Source organism: Scyliorhinus canicula, chromosome 3 (assembly GCF_902713615.1).
Source record: "Scyliorhinus canicula chromosome 3, sScyCan1.1, whole genome shotgun sequence".
Taxonomy (NCBI): Eukaryota; Metazoa; Chordata; class Chondrichthyes; order Carcharhiniformes; family Scyliorhinidae; genus Scyliorhinus; species Scyliorhinus canicula.
In genome coordinates, this window is record NC_052148.1 from 14,236,845 (window position 1) to 14,259,044 (window position 22,200).

Here is a 22,200-nt window from a genome sequence, read left to right on the forward strand (position 1 = left end):
AAGAATCGAAATTGGGTCTCTGGAGCTGTGATGCAGAAGTGCTAACCGCTGTGCTACCCTGCTGCCCATTTCAAAATGGCTTTGAGGATGTCCATGAAGCATTTCTTCTGCCCTCCTGGGACTTGCTTGCCATGTCAAAACTTCGAGTAGAGCACTTGTTTCCTTACGACCATAAGCATAGGAGGCGAAGTAGGCCATTCGGTCCATCAAATCTGCTCCACCATTCAATGAGATCATGACTGATTTTATAATCATCAACTCTATTTTCCTGCCCCATCACCCATAATCTTTTACTGATTAAAAATGCCTATCTTGGTCTTGAACATACTTATTGACCCAGTCTCTGCAGCCCTCTGTGGTGGAGAATTCCAAGGATTTGCTATCCTCAGAAGACCTTTCTCCTCATCTATCTTAAATGGGTGGCCCCTTACTCTGAGATTATGCCCTCTCTGATTATGTGACTCTCCCACAAGGGGCAACAAACTCTCAGCATCTACCCTGTCAAGCCCCCTGAGAGTCCTACATGTCTTAATATTATTGCATCTCATTCTTCTAAACTTCAATGAGTCAAACCTCTCCTCATAAGAAAATCCCTCCATATCAACCTTCTGAATCTTCTCTGTACTGCCTCCAGTGCCAGTATCTCATTCCTTAGATAAGGGGACCAGAACTGTTCACATTATTCCAGGTGTGGGGGTCTTCCGGTGGTGGCCAAGGAGTGAGAGGTCGCTTATTTGGTAGCTCCCGCTCGTGGTGGACATTTGGGACCTTTTCTTATGGAGAATTTGATCGGTGAAATTGGAGACTGGTGAGGCAGAGGAGAAGAATCCCCCACCAGTTTATGGAGTCTTAGACCAGAAGTGGTCTGCAAAGGAGAGATTGTTGGGCAAAGAAGGGAGTGGAATCTGCAGCACAGGAAAACATAGCGGAGGCTCAGGGACTGGGATTGCCGGCCCAGTGGTCAACGGAGCAGCTGGTGAAATTCCTTCAGGCGAGCTTCGCCAAGCAAAGACAAGAGTATCTGGACCCGATTAAGACGGGGATTGATCGGGTGGAGCATAGGTTGAAAGCCCAGGGCCAGGTGGAAGAGGCGGTGGCTGAGCACGAGGACCAGCTAAGCGCGATGGCGGCGGAGATGGGGCTGATGAGTGACCACCAGAAAAGGCTGCAGGAGAAGGTGGAGGATCTGGAGAACAGGTCGAATCTGAGGAACGTTGGCTTCCCGGAGGGTCTCAAGGGATCGGACGCAGGGGCATATGTTTTGTGTATGTCGAGAAGCTGCTGGGGGAAAGTGCGTTCAATCGATCCTTGGAAGTGGACAGGGCGCATAGAGCGCTTGCGAGGAAGCTGCGGATGAATGAGCCGCAGAGGGCGATGGTGGTACGAATGCACCGGTTCCTGGACAAGGAACAGATCTTAAGGGGGCCAGGCAGATGAGGAGCTGTAAATGGGAAGATAACTGTGCATTTACCAGGACTCGGGTGCGGAACTGGCCAAAAGAAGGGCGAGCTTCAACAAAGTTAAATCGGCCCTCTTCAAGAAGGGGGTGAAGTTCGGCATGTTGTACCCAGCTCAGCTGTGGGTCACTTACGAGGGTCAAGAACTTTATTTTGGATCGCCGGTGGTAGTGGCGCCCCTGAGAGTCTGGGGGCAATGGCGGAAGCATATAGGAATGGAAGGAGCATCGGTGTGGGCTCCAATCTGTGGTAATCAACGGTTTGTACCGGGGAGGATGGATGGGGGATTTTGGAGGTAGCAGAGAGCAGGTATTGAGAGGCTGGGGGATCTGTTTATTGATGGGAGCTTTCCTTGTTTGGAGGATCTGGAAGAGGAGCTTGAATTGCCGGAGGGAATGGGTTTCAATATCTGCAGATAAGGGACTTTGTGCGAAGGCAGGTATCGACCTTTCCGCTTCTACCGCCGCAGGGGATACAGGACAAGGCAATTTCTAGAACCGGGGAGGTATTGGAAATTTATAAAGAAATAATGGAGTAGGAGGAAACCCAGATAGGTGAGATAAAATGTAAATGGAATGATGAGTTGGGAAAGGAGTTAGAGGCGGGCCTGTGGGAGGATGCCCTGGGCAGAGTCAACACGTCCTCATCATTGTATATCTTGTGTTGCCCTATTATGTATTCTCATGTATTTTCTTGAATTTTGTTTAATTCCCTTTTCTTCCATGCACTGAATGATCTGTTGAGCTGCTTGCAGAAAAATACTTTTCACTGTACCTCAGTACGCGTGACAATAAACAAATCCAATCCAATCATGTGCCAGGCTCAGCCTGATTCAATTCAAGGAGGTCCACTGGGCGTACATGATGGTGGCCCGGATGAGCCTGTTTTTTGGTGTAGAGGACAGGTGTGTGAGATGTGCAGGAGGGCCCGCAAACCATGTCCACGTCTTTTGGGCATGCCCGCAGTTTAGGAGATTCTGGCAGGGATTTGCGGATGTCATGTCCACGATACTAAAAACGAGGGTGGCGCAGAGTCCAGATGTGGGGATTTTTGCAGTGTCAGAAGACCCGGGAGTCCAGGGGGCGAGAGAGGCTGAGGTTTTAACCGTTGCCTCCTTGTTAGCCCGGAGACAAATATTACTAGCGTGGAGGGCCTCGACGCCCCCAAAGTCAGGGGTATGGATTAGCGACATAGCTGTGTTTCTCAGTCTGGGGAAAATTAAGTTCGTCCTGAGAGGATCGATATTAGGGTTCGTTCGGAGGTGACAGCCATTTATAGACTTCTTCAGAGAAAACTAAACTGTCAGCAGATTCAGTAAGAGGGGTGAGTTTGGGCTATTTTATGACCAGATTAGGCGGGAACAGTGGGAGGTGGAGGGATGTGTTACACACTGAACTATGTTCACATTTGTATTTGTGCCTTTTATTGTTATAAAACCATAAATGCCTCAATAAAATGTTTGGTAAAGACAAAAATGATTCCAGGTGTGCTCTAACCGGTGCCTTGTATAGTTTTAGCAGGGGTTTCTGATTTTTATACTCCATTCCCATTGAAATGGAAGTTAACATTCCATTTGCTTTCCCTATTATCTGCTGAACATGCATGCTAACCTTTTGTGCTTTCTGCACGAGGAGCCCAAATCCCTCTATGCGGCAGCTTTCTGCAGTCTCTCTCCAGTTGAATAATATTCAACTCCTTTATTCTTCTAACCAAAGGTACATTACTTCACATTTTCGTACACTACATTCCGTCTGCCAAGTTTTTTTGCCCATTCATTTAACCTGTCTGTATCCCTCTGTAGACCTTTGTGTCGTCCTCACCATTTGCCTCCCCACCTCTGTCCATCCACAAACCTCCCTCGTCCAAGTCATTAATATATATTGTAAATAATGTGGCCCTAGCACTGATCCCTGTGGCACATCACTCGTTACAGGTGGCCATCCTGAAAATGCCCCTCTTATCCCAACTATCCCTCTTCTATTAGTCAATTCTGTATCCATGCTAATATGCTACCCCCAACACCTGGACTTTTATTAAGCAGTCTTTTGTTCTGTATCTTATTGAAAGCTTTTTGGAAATCCAAGTGTATCTCCATTTCCAGTGGGGCAATCTGATCTGGAAAGGGTCACTTTTTAAAAATATAAATTTTTAAAAAAATTTAGAGTACCCAATATTTTTTCCAATTAAGGGGCAATTTAGCGTGGCCAATCCGCCTACCCTGCACATCTTTGGGTTGTGGGGGGTGAAACCCACGCAGACACGGGGAGAATGTGCAAACTCCACACGGACAGTGACCTAGAGCCGGGATTCGAACCTGGGACCTCGGCACCGTGAGGCAGCAGGGCTAACCCACTGCGCCACCATCCTGCCCTTGAAAGGGTCACTTCCATGTCTTTTATAGTGTCTCCATGGGAAATCATGGTTTCATTGGTTTGCTCCAGAGCCACCTGGGCAGGGACCAATGCCTCCTCCATTGATTTCCAGAGGTCCTCCGACACAACCTGCTGTGTTTTTTTTTAAAATTCATTTACAGGATGTGGGTATCACTGGTTAAGCCAGCATTTATTGCCCATCCCTAATTGCCCTTCAGAAGGTGGCGGTGAGCTGCCTTCTTGAACCGCTGCAGTCCTGAGGTGAAGGTACACCCACTGTGCTGTTAGGGGGGGAGTTCCAGGATTTTGACCCAGCGACAGTGAGGGAACAACGATATATTTCCAAGTCAGGGTGGTGAGTGACTTGGAGGGGAACCTCCAGGTGGTGGGGTTCCCAGGTATCTGCTGCTCTTTTCCTTCTAGATGGTAGTGGTCATGGGTTTGGAAGGTGCTGTCTCGGGAACCTTGGTGAATTTCTGCAGTGCATCTTGTACACACGGCCGCCACTGTTGGTCGGTGATGGAGGGATTGGATGTTTGTGGAAGGGGGGCGCAATCAAGCGGACTGCTTTGTCCTGGATGGTGTTGAGCTTATCGAATTTTTTGGCCAAGGTATTCTGAAGCACCTGGGCTGTTTGTGGCGTGGCTGGATCCCCAGAGGCCACCTCTGCCATTTTATCTGCTAATGAGCACTGAGCGGCCTCCGATTCTGTCAGCGAACCTCTACTGTCTGCCTTTTTCCCCCTGACTTTTCTGGGCATTTCACCTTTATAGGATTCTTATCCCATTAATTATGTGGGTTTTCAAAAGAAAATACCCCCTGAAACTAAGAGAAAGGGATAGTAAATGCAGTACACTAGCGGGAGCCACCTCATGCACGCCTTCCCCCGAAATAACGGCACCGGAAGCTGAAGTCTCTCTCTTGATACAATGCTCTCTCCCCTCGTTGAAGTCTTGCTCTTTACATCCCCGTTCTCGTCGCTGAATGCCAGCCTTCAGCCAATTTGATTCACTCCATGATATATCAAGAAATGGCTGAATGAACTGGATACAGCTTTGGGGCCTGACAATATTGTGGCATAGTACTGAAGACCTGTGCCCCAGAACTACTTGTGCTCCTAGTCAAGCTGTTCCAATACATGGATAACACTGGCATCTACTCGGCAATGTGGAAAATTGCCCAGCTATGGCCTTGCATAAAAAAAACAGGAGAAATCTAACCTGGCAAATTACCAACCCATCAGTCAACTCTCAATCAACAGTAAAGTGATGGTAAGGGTCAAAACAGTGGTATCAAGCAACACTTGCTTAGTAATAACCTGCTCAGTGATGCTCAGTTTGGGTTCCACGAGGACCATTAAGATCCTGACCTCATTACAGCCTTGGTCCAATTTCTGAATCAACCCAACCCAGTGCTACAGGATTGAATTTTGTCCGATGACAAGATTGGGAAGGATCTCTGACATATATGAAGAGTTGATGGAGAGAGGGCAGTCTTAGGTGGAGGAAATAAAACAGAAATGGAAAGATGAGCTGGGGAGGGAGGGAGTGGGGTTGGGGTGGCGGGGGGGGTGCTTGTCGAGGCGGTGTTATGAGGCTGTGGAGTTAGGCTTGACGGAGGGTGAATGCGTCCTCTTCATGTTCGAGACCAGTCTCATCCAATTTAAGGTTGTGCATCGGGCAGACATGACGTTGTCAAGGATGAGTCGGTTCTTTTCAGGGGTAGAAAATAGATTTGTTTTTAAGTATTTCTATTCAACAAATTTTCAACATATTCACAATGCAAAAATAGCCCCAAACAAACATAACCCCTGCCCCTAAAACCACCCCCACCACTGTCAAGGGTAACCAACTCCCGAAAGTGCAAGGAGAACAAACCCCAACAATTGTAGAACTCCTCCTTACCGCCCCCTCCCCCCCCCCCCCCCCCCCCCCCCCCACAAGCTCAACCTCATCTTCTCCAGGGTCAAAAACTCCGATAGTTCCTCCCGCCACGCCGAGACACAGGATGGGGAGACGGACCTCCATCCCAACAAGACCCACCTACGAGCGATCAGCAAGGTGAAGACTAAAACATCTGCTCCTGCACTCCCCATATCTCTTCTAGGGGACTGAACTCCACATCCGCATGTAAGATCCCAGAGATTGTACTGAATATCGTCCGCCAAAACCTTTCCAGCTTCCAGCAGGACCAAAACATATGAACATGGTTCATAGGGCCCCTTCCACTTCACTCAGACATCCTCCAATCCTTGAACAGCCGGCTCATCCTAGCTTTTGTGCACACCACCTTCAGCTGTATCAGCCCCAACCTTGCACATACAATCGAGGCATTCGCCTTCACACCGCAGTCTCTCTTTCAGCGCTGCCCCAGCTCTTCCACTTCACCTTAATCCCCTCCATGGATACCTTATCATCCTCCAAGATCCTCCATAAATCGCCTCTCCAACCCTCCCGCTGACAGCACTGCCTCCAACAGGGTATCGGGAAAACCTTCCTCACAAAGTCCTGCACATGAATATACTTAAAGCCTTCCCCTTGACCCAATCCATACTTATCCCCCAGCTCCTCAAAGCTCGCAAATCAAGTCCTTCATTTCCTTGATCCCTCTCTCGTCCCATCCCTGAAACCTCATCCCTCCTGACCCAGCCCCTGTTTAAATTGTTGTCTAAATTGCCTCTAAACATTCGGCGTGACCACCACCACCACCACACTCACATTATACTTCCCTGGGGTCATCGGGAGTGGCACCTTTGCCAGCACCCGCAATGCCAACCCCCTACAAGAGCCCACCTCCACCTTTACCTACAGAGCCACCCCCTCCTCCTTGCTCCAGTCCTGCACCTCCTCCACATTCGCCATCCAATAGTAATACAGCAGGTTTGGGAGGCCGAGCCCCCCCCCCCCCCCGCCGTCCCCTTTGCAGTACCACCCTCCTAACCCTGACCATCTTCCCCTACCAAATGAACGAGGAGGTCAGCTTGTCCACCCACCTGAAGAAGGACTTGGATGAAAAGACTGGCAGACGTTGGAATAAAAACAGGACTCGCGGCAAAACATTCATTGTAACTGTCTACGCCCGGCCCGCCAGCGACAGAGGCAGATTGTCCCACCTTGACAAATCGGCCTTCACCCTCCCTGCCAATCTAGTGAAATTAAACTTCCGAAGCCCTGCCCAATCCTGGGCTCCCTGCACCCCCAAGAACCTAAAGTGGGTTGCTGCAAAGCGGAACGGCAGCCCCCCCTCAGCCACCACTCCCACTCCCGGCGGAGAGACCATAAAACACTCATTTTTCCCTAAATTCAATTTATACAGGAGTAGAAGAAGATTGATGCGGGCTGTGCGCAAGGGGACCAGCGAATCATGTCCACATGTTTTGAGCATGCCAGAAGAAGAGGTTTGGGAGGCCTTTGTGGGAATTATCCCGAAGGTGCTGGGGATGAAGGTGACTCCGAGCCCGTAGGTGGCAATATTTGGAGTTTCAGACGTTCCGGGACTGCACGTGGGGAGAGAAAGGCTGACGTGTTGGCCTTTGCCTCGCTGATAGCCCAGAGGCAGATATTGTCAGGGTGGCGGGGTTCGGAGCCCTCTAAAGCAACGGTGAGGCTGAGTGACTTGGCGGAGCTTCTGCACCTGGAAAAGATCAAGTTTGCGAGGCGCAGGTGAGGGGTTGTTCTCGAGGTGGAGGTTGTTCACCAGAAGTTCCCTCCATCAGCTTCACTCCCTTGGGAGTGACCAGGGCACCCTTGGGTGCGTTTGCACTCCAACTTTGCCAGGTCCTTCCAGGGGTCAAAGTTTCTGCTTCGGATCAACACCCACTCAAACTGGATGGATGTACACGGGGTGCCTTCCACACTTCACACGTTACCGTGGAGAAGCTATGCTGATCTTTCCGCATCCACGGTATTCCAGAGGAGCTTGTCATAAGTAAAGAATTTCAGGGGTTTATTCACACTGATAGAAACATAGGAAATCGGAGCAGGAGGAGGCCATTCGGCCCTTTGAGCCTGCTCCACCATTCTTTTATGATCATGGCCGGTTTCCGCCTTCTCCCATGTCCTTTGACCCCCTTCACCCAAGTGCTATATCTAACTGCTACATCTAAAACATGCAATGTTTTAGCCTCAACTACTTTCTGTGATAACGAATTCCACAGGCTCCCCTGGGTGAAGAGATTTTCCTTATCACTGCCCTAAATGGTCTACCCTGTATCCTCAGACTGTGACCCCTGGTTCTGGACATACCCACCATCAGGAACATCCTGCATCTACCCTGTCTAGTCTGTTTAAATTTTATAGGTTTCTATGAGATCCCTCCTCATTCTTCTGAACTCCAGCGAATACAATCCTAATCGATCTCTTTAATCTCCTCATGAGTCTGTCCTGCCATCCCAGAATCAACCTCCGCTGCACTCCCTCAAGGGCTAGAACATCCTTCTTCAGATAAGGAGACCACAACCACACACAATATTCCAGGTGTGGCCTCACCAAGGCCCTGTTTCACTGCAGCAAGACATCCCTGCTCCTGTATTTAAATCCTCTCGCAATGAAGGCCAACATACCATTTGCCTTCTTTACCACCTGCTGCTCTGCATGCTTACCTTCAGCAACTGGAGTACAAGGACACCCAGGTCTCGTTGCACATTTCCCTCTCCTAATTTATCGCCAATCAGATAATAATCTGCCTTCCCATTTTTGCTGCCAAAGTGGATAATCTTGCATTGATCCAAATTTTACTGCATCTTCCATTCATTTGCCCACTCACTCAGCCGGTCCAAATCACACTGAAGGATCTCTGCATCCTCCTCACAGCTCACCCTCCCACCCAACTTTGCATCATCTGAAAATGAAAATCTTGACTGCTGAAGTGTAGCAGTCAAGGGCATTCAGCCTCTGATCTCCGGGTAAGCGTTCTCCAAGGCGGTCTTCAGGACACGCGACAACGCAGAATTGCCGAGCAAAAACTTATAGCTAAATTCCGCACACGTGAGTGCGGCCTCAACCGGGATCTTGGATTCATGTCGCATTACATCCACCCCCCACCATCTGGCCTGGACTTGCAAAATCTCACCAACTGTTCTGGTTTGAGACAATTCACACCTCTTTAACCTGTGATTATCCCTCTCCCTGGATCTGTAATGATTTGATTACCTGCAAATGCTCGCATTCCAAGCATTGTCCAGCATCTCTGACTTTGTCTATATAGATGTTTCTGGAACATACCTCGCCATTCACCTGAGGAAGGAGCTGCGCTCCGAAAGCTCGTGTTTGAAACAAACCTGTTGGACTTTAACCTGGTGTTGTAAGACTTCTTACTGAACCAATTTATATGCATCTCAATACACTACCCCTAATCCCATGCACTTTAATTTTACAAGCTAATCTCTTAGTGGGACTTTGTCGAAGGCCTTCTGAAAGTCCAAATAAACCCCATCCACTGACTCCCTCCTCATCAACTCTACAAGTTACATCCCTGAAGAATTCCAGTAGATTTGTTAAGTATGATTTCCCTTTTATAAATCCACGCCGACTCTGTCCGATTCAATTTTCTAAGTGCTCTGCTATAAAACCTTTGATAATGGATTCTACAATTTTCCCCACTACCGACATCAGGCTTACTGGTCTATAATTTCTCTCTAATCCCTTTTTTAAATAGTGGGGTTACATTAGCTACCCACCATGTCGGCGCTACGACCAAGAAAGTACAATAGCACCTATGCTTCCTCATAAACTAAGGAAATTCGGCATTTCCACATTGACTCGTACCAATTGTTAAAGGTGCACCATAGAAAGTATCCTATCTGGCACATGTAATTCGAATATCGATGCAGGAATAAAGCGGAAGGAAAAAGGTTTCCAATTCATGCTCTAATCAAAGATAAAAGCAAATTACTGCAGTTGCTGGAATCTGAAACAAAAACAGAAAATACTGGACAATCTCAGCAGGTCCGACAGCATCTGTGGAGGGAGAAGGGAGCTAACGTTTCGAGTCTGGATGACTCTTTGTCAAAAATATTGGCTGCAGCTGGTCCCTTATTCAACCCAATGGGCAACTGGAATATGCATGATTGTTTTTTCAGTGACCGCTCCATTAGATTGTTGGAGGTGCACCACTTTAATGTCAATTTAAAAGGATTCCATAGATGCCCTGCAGTGCAGAAGGAGGCTATTCGGCCCATCAAGACTGCACCGACCCTCTGAAAGAGCAATTTACCTAGGCCCACTCCCTTGCCCTACCCCTGAAACCCTGCACATGCATTAATCGTGGCCAATCCAGTTAACCTGCACATCTTTGGACTGTGGGAGGAAACCGGAGCACCCGGCGGAAACCCACACAGACACGGGGAGACCATGCAAACTCCGCACAGACAATGACCCAAGCCGGGAATTGAACCTGGGACCCTGGAGCTGTGAAGCGACTGTGCTAACCACTGTGCTACCGTGCTGCCCTACGGGGATAGGGTGGAGGGTGCTCTTTCCAAAAGCCGGTGCAGAACTGATGGGCCAAATGGCCCTCTTCTGCACTGTTGAGATTTATTCTATGAAAGAATGGCGGTCATGGGCAGCGGTGAAAGGTTTGGGTTTCTGAAGTCGGGGAAAAGGCCCAACACCTGTTTCCAGAGCCGAACACAAAAATCTAGACCATGGTTTTTTCTGGCTGCTTAGTCCTAGCTTCTGGATTACAAGTCCAGTGGCATAAACACAATACCACCATACTTCTTATCAACTCTCTCTCCGTAGAGGTTTCTCTTTCAAGGGGTTTGGAATCAGGAGCATTTAATCATCTGTCTGTGGTCCCTCAACTATTAGAAAGATTCTGCTTTTCAGCCTCTTTGCCAGGTTGGCCCACAGTACTTTCCTCTGTGGGTTCAACATTGCCGCTCGCCACCTTCTCGAGAACAATTAGGAATGAGTAACAATTAGAGATGGGTAACAAATGCGCGCCTTTCCGATGACACATTCCATAAAGGAACGCAGATTAACGAGCGATTTATTTCAATGTCTGTGGGACATTGCTGGCCTAAAAAGCTAATGTATTGTTTTTTTGAAGAACTTTGACATTCTGAGAATGTGAAAAGTGCTGTAGAACAGGAAAAAGAGTAGCCCATCCAGCCCCTCAGGACTCTTCCCCCTTTGTTATCCTGTGGCTGATCTTAACTCCATCCAGCCACATTGGTTTCATATCCTTTCATACCCTTGCTCAGTAGAAGTCTATAAATGCATTTCTTTTTCATTATCCTACCTGGTACAATTGAAATGGCTTTTGGCTACATGTCACTGGGTTGTTCTGATTTTCCTTTATTGTTTTCTTGAATAACAGTCGGTATACGCTGAAGAAGGTCTATTGCTCTCTATGGTGTCAGTAAAGTTGTGACTCATCTGAACATTTGAATGGCTCTGGAAAGTGAAGGAGTGGTTGGGCCATTATTATGGAGGGTGTGTGAGGGTGGTGGGGTAGAGCATGTGTGAGAAGTGTTCTTACGGTTATGTGGTTTGATCTATGCTTATGTCATGGTGTGGACGATGAGGAACTGTGCATTGCACGATGTCTTCTGCCATCCCGTACACTTGGCAATCTACTCTGTAGAAATCATGTTATTTAATCTAGCCAGCCGATTACAACTGCGCCTGCAAACAAAGAGACCATCATGATAAACACATTGTTCTTTGTACATGGTTTTCACTGTTGATAAATTTGATGGAAGTTAAACATTAAAATAATTCTCATTTGGCTGTATTTCATGTAAACTTGCTACCAAAATCATAGATTAGGATTGAACGCCATAATGTGTTACTAGAGTGTGCTTGGTGGCAACATTTCCATCTCGGGAGGTCATATGTTCAAGGTCCACTTTGGACAGTCCCAATGGTTGGAGCCTGGAAGATGGTCTCTAATCACTTGAGTTGACACCCAGTGGGGAACTTGCATCTGATGGACTGACCAGTAGTAACATGACTGCCTCGGAGTCAGGTGAGTTTGGTGTGGCCCCTATTTCAGACAATGCCACCCTTGAATATTTGATTGGTGTCCAGTGAGCATACATGTGCCTAATGTATGTTGAAGCTCTCTACTTCCTCCATCATAAGGAAGGTGTCTTACACAACCCCAGGATGTCTCAAAGTGCTGAACAGCCTATGAAGTACTTTTGGATTGGATTGGATTTGTTTGTTGTCCCGAGGTACAGTGAAAAGTATTTTTCTGTGAGCAGCTCAACAGATCATTAAGTACATGGGAAGAAAAGAAAATATATAATAGGGCAGCACAAGGTATACAAATGTAACTACATAAGCATTGGCATCGGAAGCATACAGGGGTGCAGTGTTAATGAGGCCAGCCCATAAGAGAGTCATTTAAGAGTCTGGTGACAGTGGGGAAGAAGCTGTTTTTGAGTCTGTTTGTACGAGTTCTCAGACTTTTGTATCTCCTGCCCGATGGAAGAAGTTGGAAGAGTGAGTAAGCCGGGTGGGAGGGGCCTTTGATTATGCTGCCCGTTTTTCCCAGGCAGCTGGAGGTGTAGATGGAGTCAATGGATGGGAGGCAGGTTTGTGTGATGGACTGGGCTGTGTTCACGACTCTCTGAAGTTCCTTGCGGTCCTGGGTCGAGCAGTTGCCATACCAGGCTGTCACGCAGCCAGATAGGATGCTTTCTGTGGTGCATCTGTAAAAGTTGGTCAGGGTTAATGTGGACATGCCAAATTTCCTTAGTTTTCTGAGGAAGTATAGGCGCTGTTGTGCTTTAATGGCGGTAGCGTAGACGTGAGTGGACCAGGACAGAGTTTTGGAGATGTGAACCTCTAGGAATTTGAAACTGCTAATCATCTCCACCTCGGCTTTTGAGGTGCAGTTACTGGTGTCACGAAGATGGGGCTTCCAAATTGCAGTAAAGTTCCCAAATGCGCCAAGTGCGAATGACCTCAAGAAGGTTTATTTTTGTGTTTATTTTTTTCAGTGAGTAACAATTAGAGATGGGTAACAAATGCGTGCCTTTCCGGTGACACATTCCATAAAGGAACACAAATTAACGAGCAATTTATTTTGATGTCTGTGGGACATTGCTAACCTACAAAGTAAATGTATTGTTTTTTGAAGAACTTTGACATTCTGAGAATGTGAAAAGTGCTGGAGAACAGGATAAAGTGGAATGTTGTATTGAGGGACAAATGTTGGTCATGACACCAGGAATAATTCACCTGATCTTCTAAATAATGCCGTGGAATATTTTATCTCCACCTGCGAGAGGTGCTCGATTTAACATCGGTATCTTTGTTTAATAATGGCACCTCTGACATTGCAGCACTCCTTCGGTAACGCATTGAAACATCAGCCGAGATTGTGTGCTCAGGTCTCAAGTGGAGCTTGAGCCTACAATCTTCTGATTCAGAGGCATCAGTGCTCCTCACTGAGCTACAGCTGATAAGGTGTGTGTGAGACTATCTAGTTTGGTTGCAGACTGCCAAGAAGAAAGTACACTAAAGATAACCGTGAGAAAGGCAACAGTAAAATGTTTCGGCCTGTTTTTGATTCATTTATGGGATGTGGGTGTTACTGGCTAGGTCAGCATTTTTAATGTCTATCCCAAATTGCCGCTGAGGTGGTGAGCTGTCTTCTTGAACCGCTGCAGTCCATGTGGTGTAGGCACACCCTCAGTGCTGGTTTGGGAGGGGGTTCCAGAATTTTGACCCCAACGACCGTGAAGGGACGGTGATGTGTTATCAAGTCAGGATGGTGAGTGGTTTGGAGGGGAACTTGCAGGTGATGGTGTTCCCATGCATCTTCTGCCCTTGTCCTTCTAGATGGCAAGGCTCCTGGGTTTGGAAGGTGCTGTCGAAGGAAAATTGGTGAGTTCCTGCAGTGCATCTTGTAAATGTACACATGGCTGCCACTGCGCATGGAGGGAGTGAATGTTTGCGGAAGGGGCGCCGATCAAGTGGGCTGCTTTGTCCTGGATGCTGTCGAGCTTCTTACATTGTTGGAGCTGCACTCATCTAGGCAAGTGGAGAGTATTCCATCACACTCCTGACTTGTGCTTTGTAGATGGTGGACAGGCTTTGAGGGGGGGGGGGGGGGGGGGGGGGGGGTCAGGAGGTGAGTTACTTGCCACAGAAGGCAAGCCTCTGACCTGCTCTTGTAGCCACAGTATTTATGTGGCTGGTGCTAGGGGTGGCGCAATGGTTAGCACTGCTGCCTCATGGCACCGAGGCCCCGGATTCTATCCCAGCCCTGGGTCATTGTCCGTGTGGAATTTGCACATTCTCCATGTGTCTGCATGGGTCTCACCCCCCACAACCCAAAAAATGTGCAGGCTGGGTAGATTGGCTCTAAATTGCCCCTTATTTGGAAAAACTTTATGTGGCTGGTACAGTTTAGGGCTGGTTTAGCACAGGGCTAAATCGCTGGCTTTGAAAGCAGACTAAGGCAGGCCAGCAGCACGGTTCAATTCCCGTACCAGCCTCCCCGAACAGGCGCCGGAATGTGGCGACTAGGGGCTTTTCACAGTAACTTCATTTGAAGCCTACTCGTGACAATAAGCGATTTTCATTTCACTTTTCATTTAATTTTTTCAGTTTCTGGTCAATGGTAACCCCCATGATGATGATAGTAGGGGATTCAATGATGGTAATGTCATTGAATGTCGCTGATCAATGGTTACATTCTCTATTGTTGGAGATGGTTATTGTTTACTTCAGCTATTTAGGGCAGCACGGTGGCACAGTGGCTAGCACGGCTGCCTCACAATGCCAGGGACTCGGGTTCGATTCCCGGGTTGGGTCACTGTGTGTGCGGAACTACACATTCTCCCCGTGCGTGCGTGGGTTTCCTCCCGGGTGCTCCGGTTTCCACCCACAGTCCAAAGGTATGCAGGTTAGATGGATTGGCCATGCCAATTGTCACTTAGTGTCCAAAGATGTGCAGGTTAGGAGGGGTTGTGGGGATAGGGTGGGGGAGTGGGCCGAGGTGGGGTGCTCTTTCAGAGGTTCGGTACAGACTCAATGGGCCGAATGGCCTCCCTTCTGCACTGTAGAGATTCTATGATAAGTGGCTCAGGAATTGTCATTGGAGATTTAAAGGAGGACCTCCTCTATGGTAGAACAAATGGATAGATTATTTTTTATTTATTCTTCCTGGGCTGTGGCTGTTGCTGGCAACGTCAACATTGGGTAATTTTATGCTTGGGTAATTTAGCCAGAAGAGAGTTAAATAGAATTACATACAGTATTCAGCACAATAATGGGCCAGTCATCTTAACCAGACTATTTATGTTTATCTTCTCTCACCCGTATCTAACTGTATCAGCATAACCATCTATCGTCTTCACCTTCATATGCTTATTTAGCTTTGCCTTAAGTGAAGCGATGTTTATTGGCCTTAACCACTTCCTGTAGTAGGGAATTTTACATTTTCACTACCCTCTGGGAAAGAAATTTCTTCAGAATCCCTCCTTTGTTTTTCTTTTGGTGACTATGTTATTAATTTTGTCCTTCCTCTTAAGTGGAAACGCTAAAAGCATAAGAGCTCGGACTTAGGAGCAGGAGTAGGCAATTTAGGATAGAATTCCTACAGTGCAGAAGAGGCCATTCGGCCCATCGAGGCTACACTACCTAAGTCCACGACCCTACCCTATCCCTGTAACCCCATCTAACTATTGGACGCTACGGGACAATTTAGCATGGCCAATCCCCCAACCTGCACATCTCTGGACTGTGTGAGGAAACCGGAGCACCCGGAGGAAACCCACGCAGACACGGGGAGAATGTGCAAACTCCACACAAGTGACCCAAGCCGGGAATCGAATCGAATCGAATCGGGAATCGAATCTGTGAAGCAGCAGTGCTAACCACTGTGCCACCGTCAACATAATCATGGCTGATCTGGCTGTGGTCTCAACTTCATCTTCCTGTGTTTGTGTGCCCCAAATCCATTGACTCTCTTGCCCAACAAGAATCTGTCTAACTGAGCCTTGAAGAAATTTAAAGACCCATCCTCCACTGCTCGCTGAGGAAGTAAATTCCACAATGACCCTCTGAGAGAAGATATTTCTCCTCATCTCTGTCATAGAAGGTAGACCTCTAATTCTTAAACTATGTACTCCAGATAAGGCCTAACTAGTATATTTTACAAATTCAACATGAGCTCCTTACTTTTGAACTCAAAAAGTAAATTTTTAAATAAATTTAGAGTACCCAATTTCTTTCCCAATTAAGGGGCAATTTAACGTGGCCAATCCACCTACCCTGCACATCTTTTGGTTGTGTGGGGTGAAACCCACGCAGTGACGGGGAGAATGTGGAAACTCCACATGGACAGTGACCCAGAGCCGGGATCGAACCCGGGTCCTCAGCGCTGTGACTTCCCTCAGCACCTTTGGAAGCATCTCACCCGGTCCTGATATCTTATCAATTTGAAGTAAAGATTGCCTTTCTAACACCTCTTTCTGCTCAATTGTAAATTTTTTGAGTGGACCAGTTACAACCTCCTCTCATCTTGGCCTGGGTCACATGTTCCTTCTTTGTAAAGATAGAGATAAAGTTCTTGTTTGATACCTCTGCTATGTCTCCTGCTTCCACGTGCAAGCCCATTTTTTAAATCCCCAATCACCCCTACTTTTTCTCTTTATTATTTATATGATTATAGAAGACCATGGGATTCCCTTTCATGTTAGCTGCCAGTCTCTTTTCACGCTCCCTGCTTGCTTTTCTTATGTTTTTTCACATTCCCTCTGGCCCTCCTAAATTCAGTCTGATTCTCCATTGTATTTTCTACCTGACATCTGTATTACCGCACTTTGCCCCTTCATCTTCACCTCTATATCTCTCATCATCCAGAGCACTCTGGATGTATTGTCCCATTCCCGTTCAAGGGAATATACCTTGGGCAGCACAGTGGTTAGCACAATTGCTTCACAGCTCCAGGGTCCCAGGTTTGGTTCCCAGCTTGGCTCACTGTCTGTGTGGAGTCTGCACGTTCTCCCTGTGCCTGCGGGGGTTCCTTCCGGGGGCTCCGGTTTACTCCCACAGTCCACAGATGTGCAGGTTAGGTGGATTAGCCATGCTAGATTGCCCCTTCGTGTCCAAAAACGTTTAGATGGGGTTTCTGGGTTGCGGGCAAAGGGTCAAGGTATGGGCTTTGGTGGGGTGCTCTTTCCAGGGGCCGATGCACTCGATGGGCCGAGTGGCCTTCTTCTGCACTGTAAATTCTATGATTCTATGGCATTATCTGCAGGTGGCCCATTGTTCAGCCACTTTTAGGTAACCTTTGATCCCAACTCGCTCAACACCGATGCATTTTCATCCCATTAATGTTGGCTTTCCAGGGCAGCACGGTGGCACAGCGGTTAGCATTGCTGCCTCACGGCGCTGAGGACCCGGGTTCGAATCCCCCGGCTCTGGGTCACTGTCCGTGAGGAGTTTGCCCATTCTCCCCGTGTCTGCGTTGGTTTCACCCCCACAACTCAAAAGATGTGCAGGATAGGTGGATTGGCCAGGCTAAATTGCTCCTTAATTGGAAAAAAATAATTGGGTACTCTAAATTAAAACAAAGAAATGTTGGCTTTCCGCTCTGGATTCTTCGATGTCCTTTTAAATGGCCAACTGAAAGTTTATAATATAATAGTCAGTGTCCCCTAAATTCTCTCCCACTGTTATTGGATCCACTTGTGCCAACTCATTCCCCAGAACCAGGCCCAACCAGGTACCTGCCCTCTCATTGGACTGGTACCATACTACTGAAGAAAATGATCTTGAACACATGCAGGAACTCTCGCCCCTCTTGCCCCTTTGCACTATTCCTATTACTATTCCTCTGTATTTGGATTGAAGCCCCCATTATAATTACTCTAATTCTTGCATCTCTCTGTAATTTCTTTGTAAATTTGTTTCCCCACATCCCTTCCACTCGGTGGGCTATATAATCAATGTTATTGCACATTTTTCATTCCTTATCTCGAGCCGGAGAGATTCCATCCTTGGCCTCTCTGAAACATTCTCTTTCTGCAGTTCTGTAAGTCCATCTTTAATCGACATTGCCACTCACAACCCCCTCCCCTACAAAAACCCTGAAGTTTCTTCCTTTCCGATCTCTCCTAAACACCTTGTACCCAGGAATATTTAACATCCCGTCCTTTTTAAAAATAATCTTTATTGTCACAAATAGGCTTACATTAACACTGCAATGAAGTTACTGTGAAAAGCCTCTAGTTGCCACATTCCGGCACCTGTTCGGTTACACAGAGGGAGAATTTAGAATGTCCAAATTACCTAATAGCGGGTCTTTCGGGACTTGTGGGAGGAAACCGGAGCACCCGGAGGAAACCCACTCAGACACGATGAGCACGTGCAGACTCCGCACAGACAGTGACTCAAGCTGGGAATCGAACTTGGGACCCTGGCGCTGTGAAGCCATAATGCTAACCACTATGCTACCGTGCTTTCTTTGACCCAGATCTCTATTAAAGCAATAATATCAGAATTGCATTTGTTGGTGGTGGCCATGGTGTAAGTGGTGGCACACAGGGCAGCTCCTGCTCGAAGTCATAGAAAATAGCTCTTACCTGAAAACGGGAGAAACTTCGGAAAAGTGTAGCTGAAGGTCGGAGAAGTTCCCTTCGGGTGTGGCATGTCTGCTGGTTACCAAACCCGGCGGAAGAAGGTGGAGGACCTGTGGAGCAGCAGTTATTGGAAAGGGAGCAGAGGGAGAAGGGCCAGTGCAAGTTGGAAAGCCCCAGATGGAGCAGTCGATGGCTTTCGTCAGGGAAGAGTTCCTTCAACAAAGGAAAGAGATGCAGGAGGGCCGATCAAAGGCCATTGAAGGGGCTGTGGCGCCCCTGAATGGCTCGAAGGAAAGGGTCAAAAAGTGTCCGGAGGCACAGGGGTCGTAGATCCGTGAGATGGTGATATCAGACCACAGCGATCGGGGGGGGGGGGGGGGGGGGGGGGGGTGATATTGGAGGCGGACGTGGGTCACTTGGGAGGCTTTTGCAAGACATTGAGACAAAGGTTGACGAATAAGAAAATAGTTTGAGAAGGCAGGTCGTCGGCCTGACTGACTAATGGAGTGGAAGGCACAAGTTCCACGCGGTACGTCTCGAGGATGTGGGCAGTTTTGGTGGCGGAGGGGGTGCTGGTTAAGGCCCTAGAGGTGGGTAGAGCGCACAGGTCTCTGAGGCAGAATCCAAGAGCTGGGGAACCGCCACAGGTGGTGATCGTGAGAATCCACAAGTTCGTGGAAAAAGAGAAGATCCTGCAGTGGGCCAGGGAGAAGCGGAACTGTGAATGGGAGGGGGACAAGGTACGAATTTACCAGGACATTGGAGTTGAACTGGCAAAACGGCAGGTCGGATTTAACAGGGCCAAGGTGGTGCTGTATCGACAGCAGATCAGGTTCGGGGTGCTCGACCCAGTGGGTGACCTACAAAGGCCGGAAGTGTTACTTTGAAACCCCAGAGGGGGCTTCATTAAAGAGCGCAAATTGGGGGAGAACTGAACTCTAGTGAGACACGGAGGAGGCGGCACTGAGGGAAGGTGTATATGATTATTTCAGAGTTCGTGTAGGCGGGGAAGATGTCAAAGGGGTATGAAGTCGGGAAAGGCCCTGGGGCCAGATGGTTACCCGGCAGAATTTTATAAGGAGCTCGTGACGGAAATGGCACCGCATCTGTTAGGGTCATTTAGTGAGGCGCTTGAGAAGGGGAAGCTGCCGGAGAGGATGACGCAGGTGACAACCACATTAATACCAAAGAAATGAAGGGGAAGGACCCGTTAGAATGTGGGTCGCAAAGGCCCATACCACTGTTGAATACGGATGTAAAAGTGCTGGCTACTTTGGTAGCAGTAACTCTCCAGCAATAGAAGGCCATTGTTAAGTATGATTATGACCCCATCGAGAGGACAGGTACCGGTGGCAGTGGAGTCCATGGCATTCAATCCGGTGGAGTGGCGGTACCTGTTCGAGGTCCTGCAAAGTTTCGGGTTTGGGCCGAAGTTTGTGGCGTGGGTGCGCCTGTTGTATCTGGCCCCGGTGGTGAGCACCAACGATATGACCTCGCAAAGTCTCGGGTTACACAGGGGAACAAGGCAGGAGTGCCCGCTGCAGCCAGTGCTGTTCACGCTAGCAATAGAGCATCAGGCAATGGCCCTCAGGGGGTTGGCAGAGTGGCAAGGGATTACGAGGGAGATTAGGGAGCATCGGGTTGCTATGTGCGGACGACCTGTTACTGTACGTGTCGGGCCCGTTGGAGAACATGGGGAGGGTTATGGGCCTATTAGAGGGGTTCAGGGCCTTCTCGTGGGGAGGATTATGGGCCTATTAGAAGGGTTCAGGGCCTTCTCATGGGGAGGGTTATGGGCCTATTAGAGGAGATCAGGGCCTTCTCATGTGGAGGGTTATGGGCCTATTAGAGGGGTTTAGGGCCTTCTCACGGGGAGCGTTATGGGCCTATTAGAAGGGTTCAGGGCCTTCTCATGGGGAGGGTTATGGGCCTATCAGAGGAGATCAGGGCCTTCTCATGGGGAGGGTTATGGACCTATTAGAGGGGTTCAGGGCCTTCTCACGGGGAGGGTTATGGGCCTATTAGAGGGGTTCAGGGCCTTCTCATGGGGAGGGTTATGGGCCTATTAGAGAGGTTCAGGGCCTTCTCATGGGGAGGATTATGGACCTATTAGAAGGGTTCAGGGCCTTCTCATGGGGAGGGTTATGGGCCTATTAGAGGGGATCAGGGCCTTCTCATGGGGAGGATTATGGGCCTATTAGAGGGGTTCAGGGCCTTCTCATGGGGAGGGTTATGGGCCTATTAGAGGGGTTCAGGGCCTTCTCATGGGGAGGATTATGGGCCTATTAGAAGGGTTCAGGACCTTCTCATGGGGAGGGTTATGGGCCTATTAGAGGGGATCAGGACCTTCTCATGGGGAGGATTATGGGCCTATTAGAGGGGTTCAGGGCCTTCTCATGGGGAGGGTTATGGGCCTATTAGAGGGGTTCAGGGCCTTCTCATGGGGAGGATTATGGGCCTATTAGAGGGGTTCAGGGCCTTCTCATGTGGAGGGTTATGGGCCTATTAGAGGGTTTCAGGGCCTTCTCATGGGGAGGATTATGGGCCTATTAGAGGGGTTCAGGGCCTTCTCATGGGGAGGATTATGGGCCTATTAGAGGGGTTCAGGGCCTTCTCAGGATACAAGTTGAAAAGTGAAGTATTCGCAGAAAATGAGTTGAGTCGGAGAGCCAACCTAGGGGGGCAGCCATTCAGGTAACCAGAGACAGGTTCAGATATGTGGGGATGCTTGCTGTAGGTAGGTCAGTGGATGTTGTCGAAATGGGCTTCAGTAAGGCCTTTGACAAGGTCCCTCATGGTAGACTGGTACAAAAGGTGAAGTCACACGGGATCAGGGGTGAGCTGGCAAGGTGGATACAGAACTGGCTAGGTCATAGAAGGCAGAGAGTAGCAATGGAAGGGTGCTTTTCTAATTGGAGGGCTGTGACTAGTGGTGTTCCGCAGGGATCAGTGCTGGGACCTTTGCTGTTCGTAGTATATATAAATGATTTGGAGGAAAATGTAACTGGTCTGATTAGTAAGTTTGCAGACGACACAAAGGTTGGTGGAATCATGGATAGCGGTGAGGACTGTCAGAGGATACAGCAGGATTTAGATCGTTTGGAGACTTGGGCGGACAGATGACAGAAGGACTGGGGGACTTTAACTTTCCAAATATTGACTGGAAATACTATAGTTCGAGTACTATAGATGGGTCAGTTTTTGTGCAGTGTGTGCAGTGAGGGTTTTCTGACACAGTATGTAGACAGGCCAACAAGGGGCGAGGCCACATTGGATTTGGTACTGGGTAATGAACCCAGCCAGGTGTTAGATTTAGATGTAGGTGAGCACTTTGGTGATAGTGATCACAATTCGGTTATGTTTACTTTAGCAATGGGCAGAGATAGGTATATACCGCAAGGCAAGAATTATAGCTGGGGGAAAGGCAATTATGATGCTATTCGGCAAGATTTAGGATGTATAGGATAGGGAAGGAAACTGCAGGGGATGGGTACAATCGAAATGTGGAGCTTTTTCAAGGAACAGCTACTGCGTGAAGCACTTGTCAAGAGGAAGAATAAGGCTTATGCGGCCGCACCTGGAGTACTGCGTGCAGTTCTGGTCACCACATTATAGGAAGGATGTGGAAGCTTTGTAAAGGGTTCAGAGGAGATTTACTAGGATGTTGCCTGGTATGGAGGGAAGGTCTTACGAGGAAAGGCTCAGGGACTTGAGGTTGTTTTCGTTAGAGAGGAGAAGGCTGAGAGGTGACTTAATAGAGACATATAAGATAGTCAGAGGGTTAGATAGGGTGGACAGTGAGAGTCTCTTTCCTCAGATGATGATG

General features: G+C 48.3%; 1 protein-coding gene across 3 annotated transcripts in view; it reads right to left on the bottom strand.

The window, feature by feature from the left end:
- Positions 1-11,239: 11,239 nt before the first annotated feature.
- LOC119963825 overlaps positions 11,240-22,200 on the bottom strand; it is an 83,314-nt gene continuing 72,353 nt past the window's right edge. For 2 of the 3 annotated variants that reach the window (XM_038793143.1, XM_038793142.1), the window contains exon 10: positions 11,241-11,457. In XM_038793143.1, coding sequence (XP_038649071.1) covers positions 11,406-11,457 — 52 coding nt within the window. In that variant the 3' untranslated portion in view covers positions 11,241-11,405. Of the gene's footprint in view, positions 11,458-22,200 lie in introns of all 3 variants that reach the window. The other variant, XM_038793146.1, reaches the window with a different exon arrangement.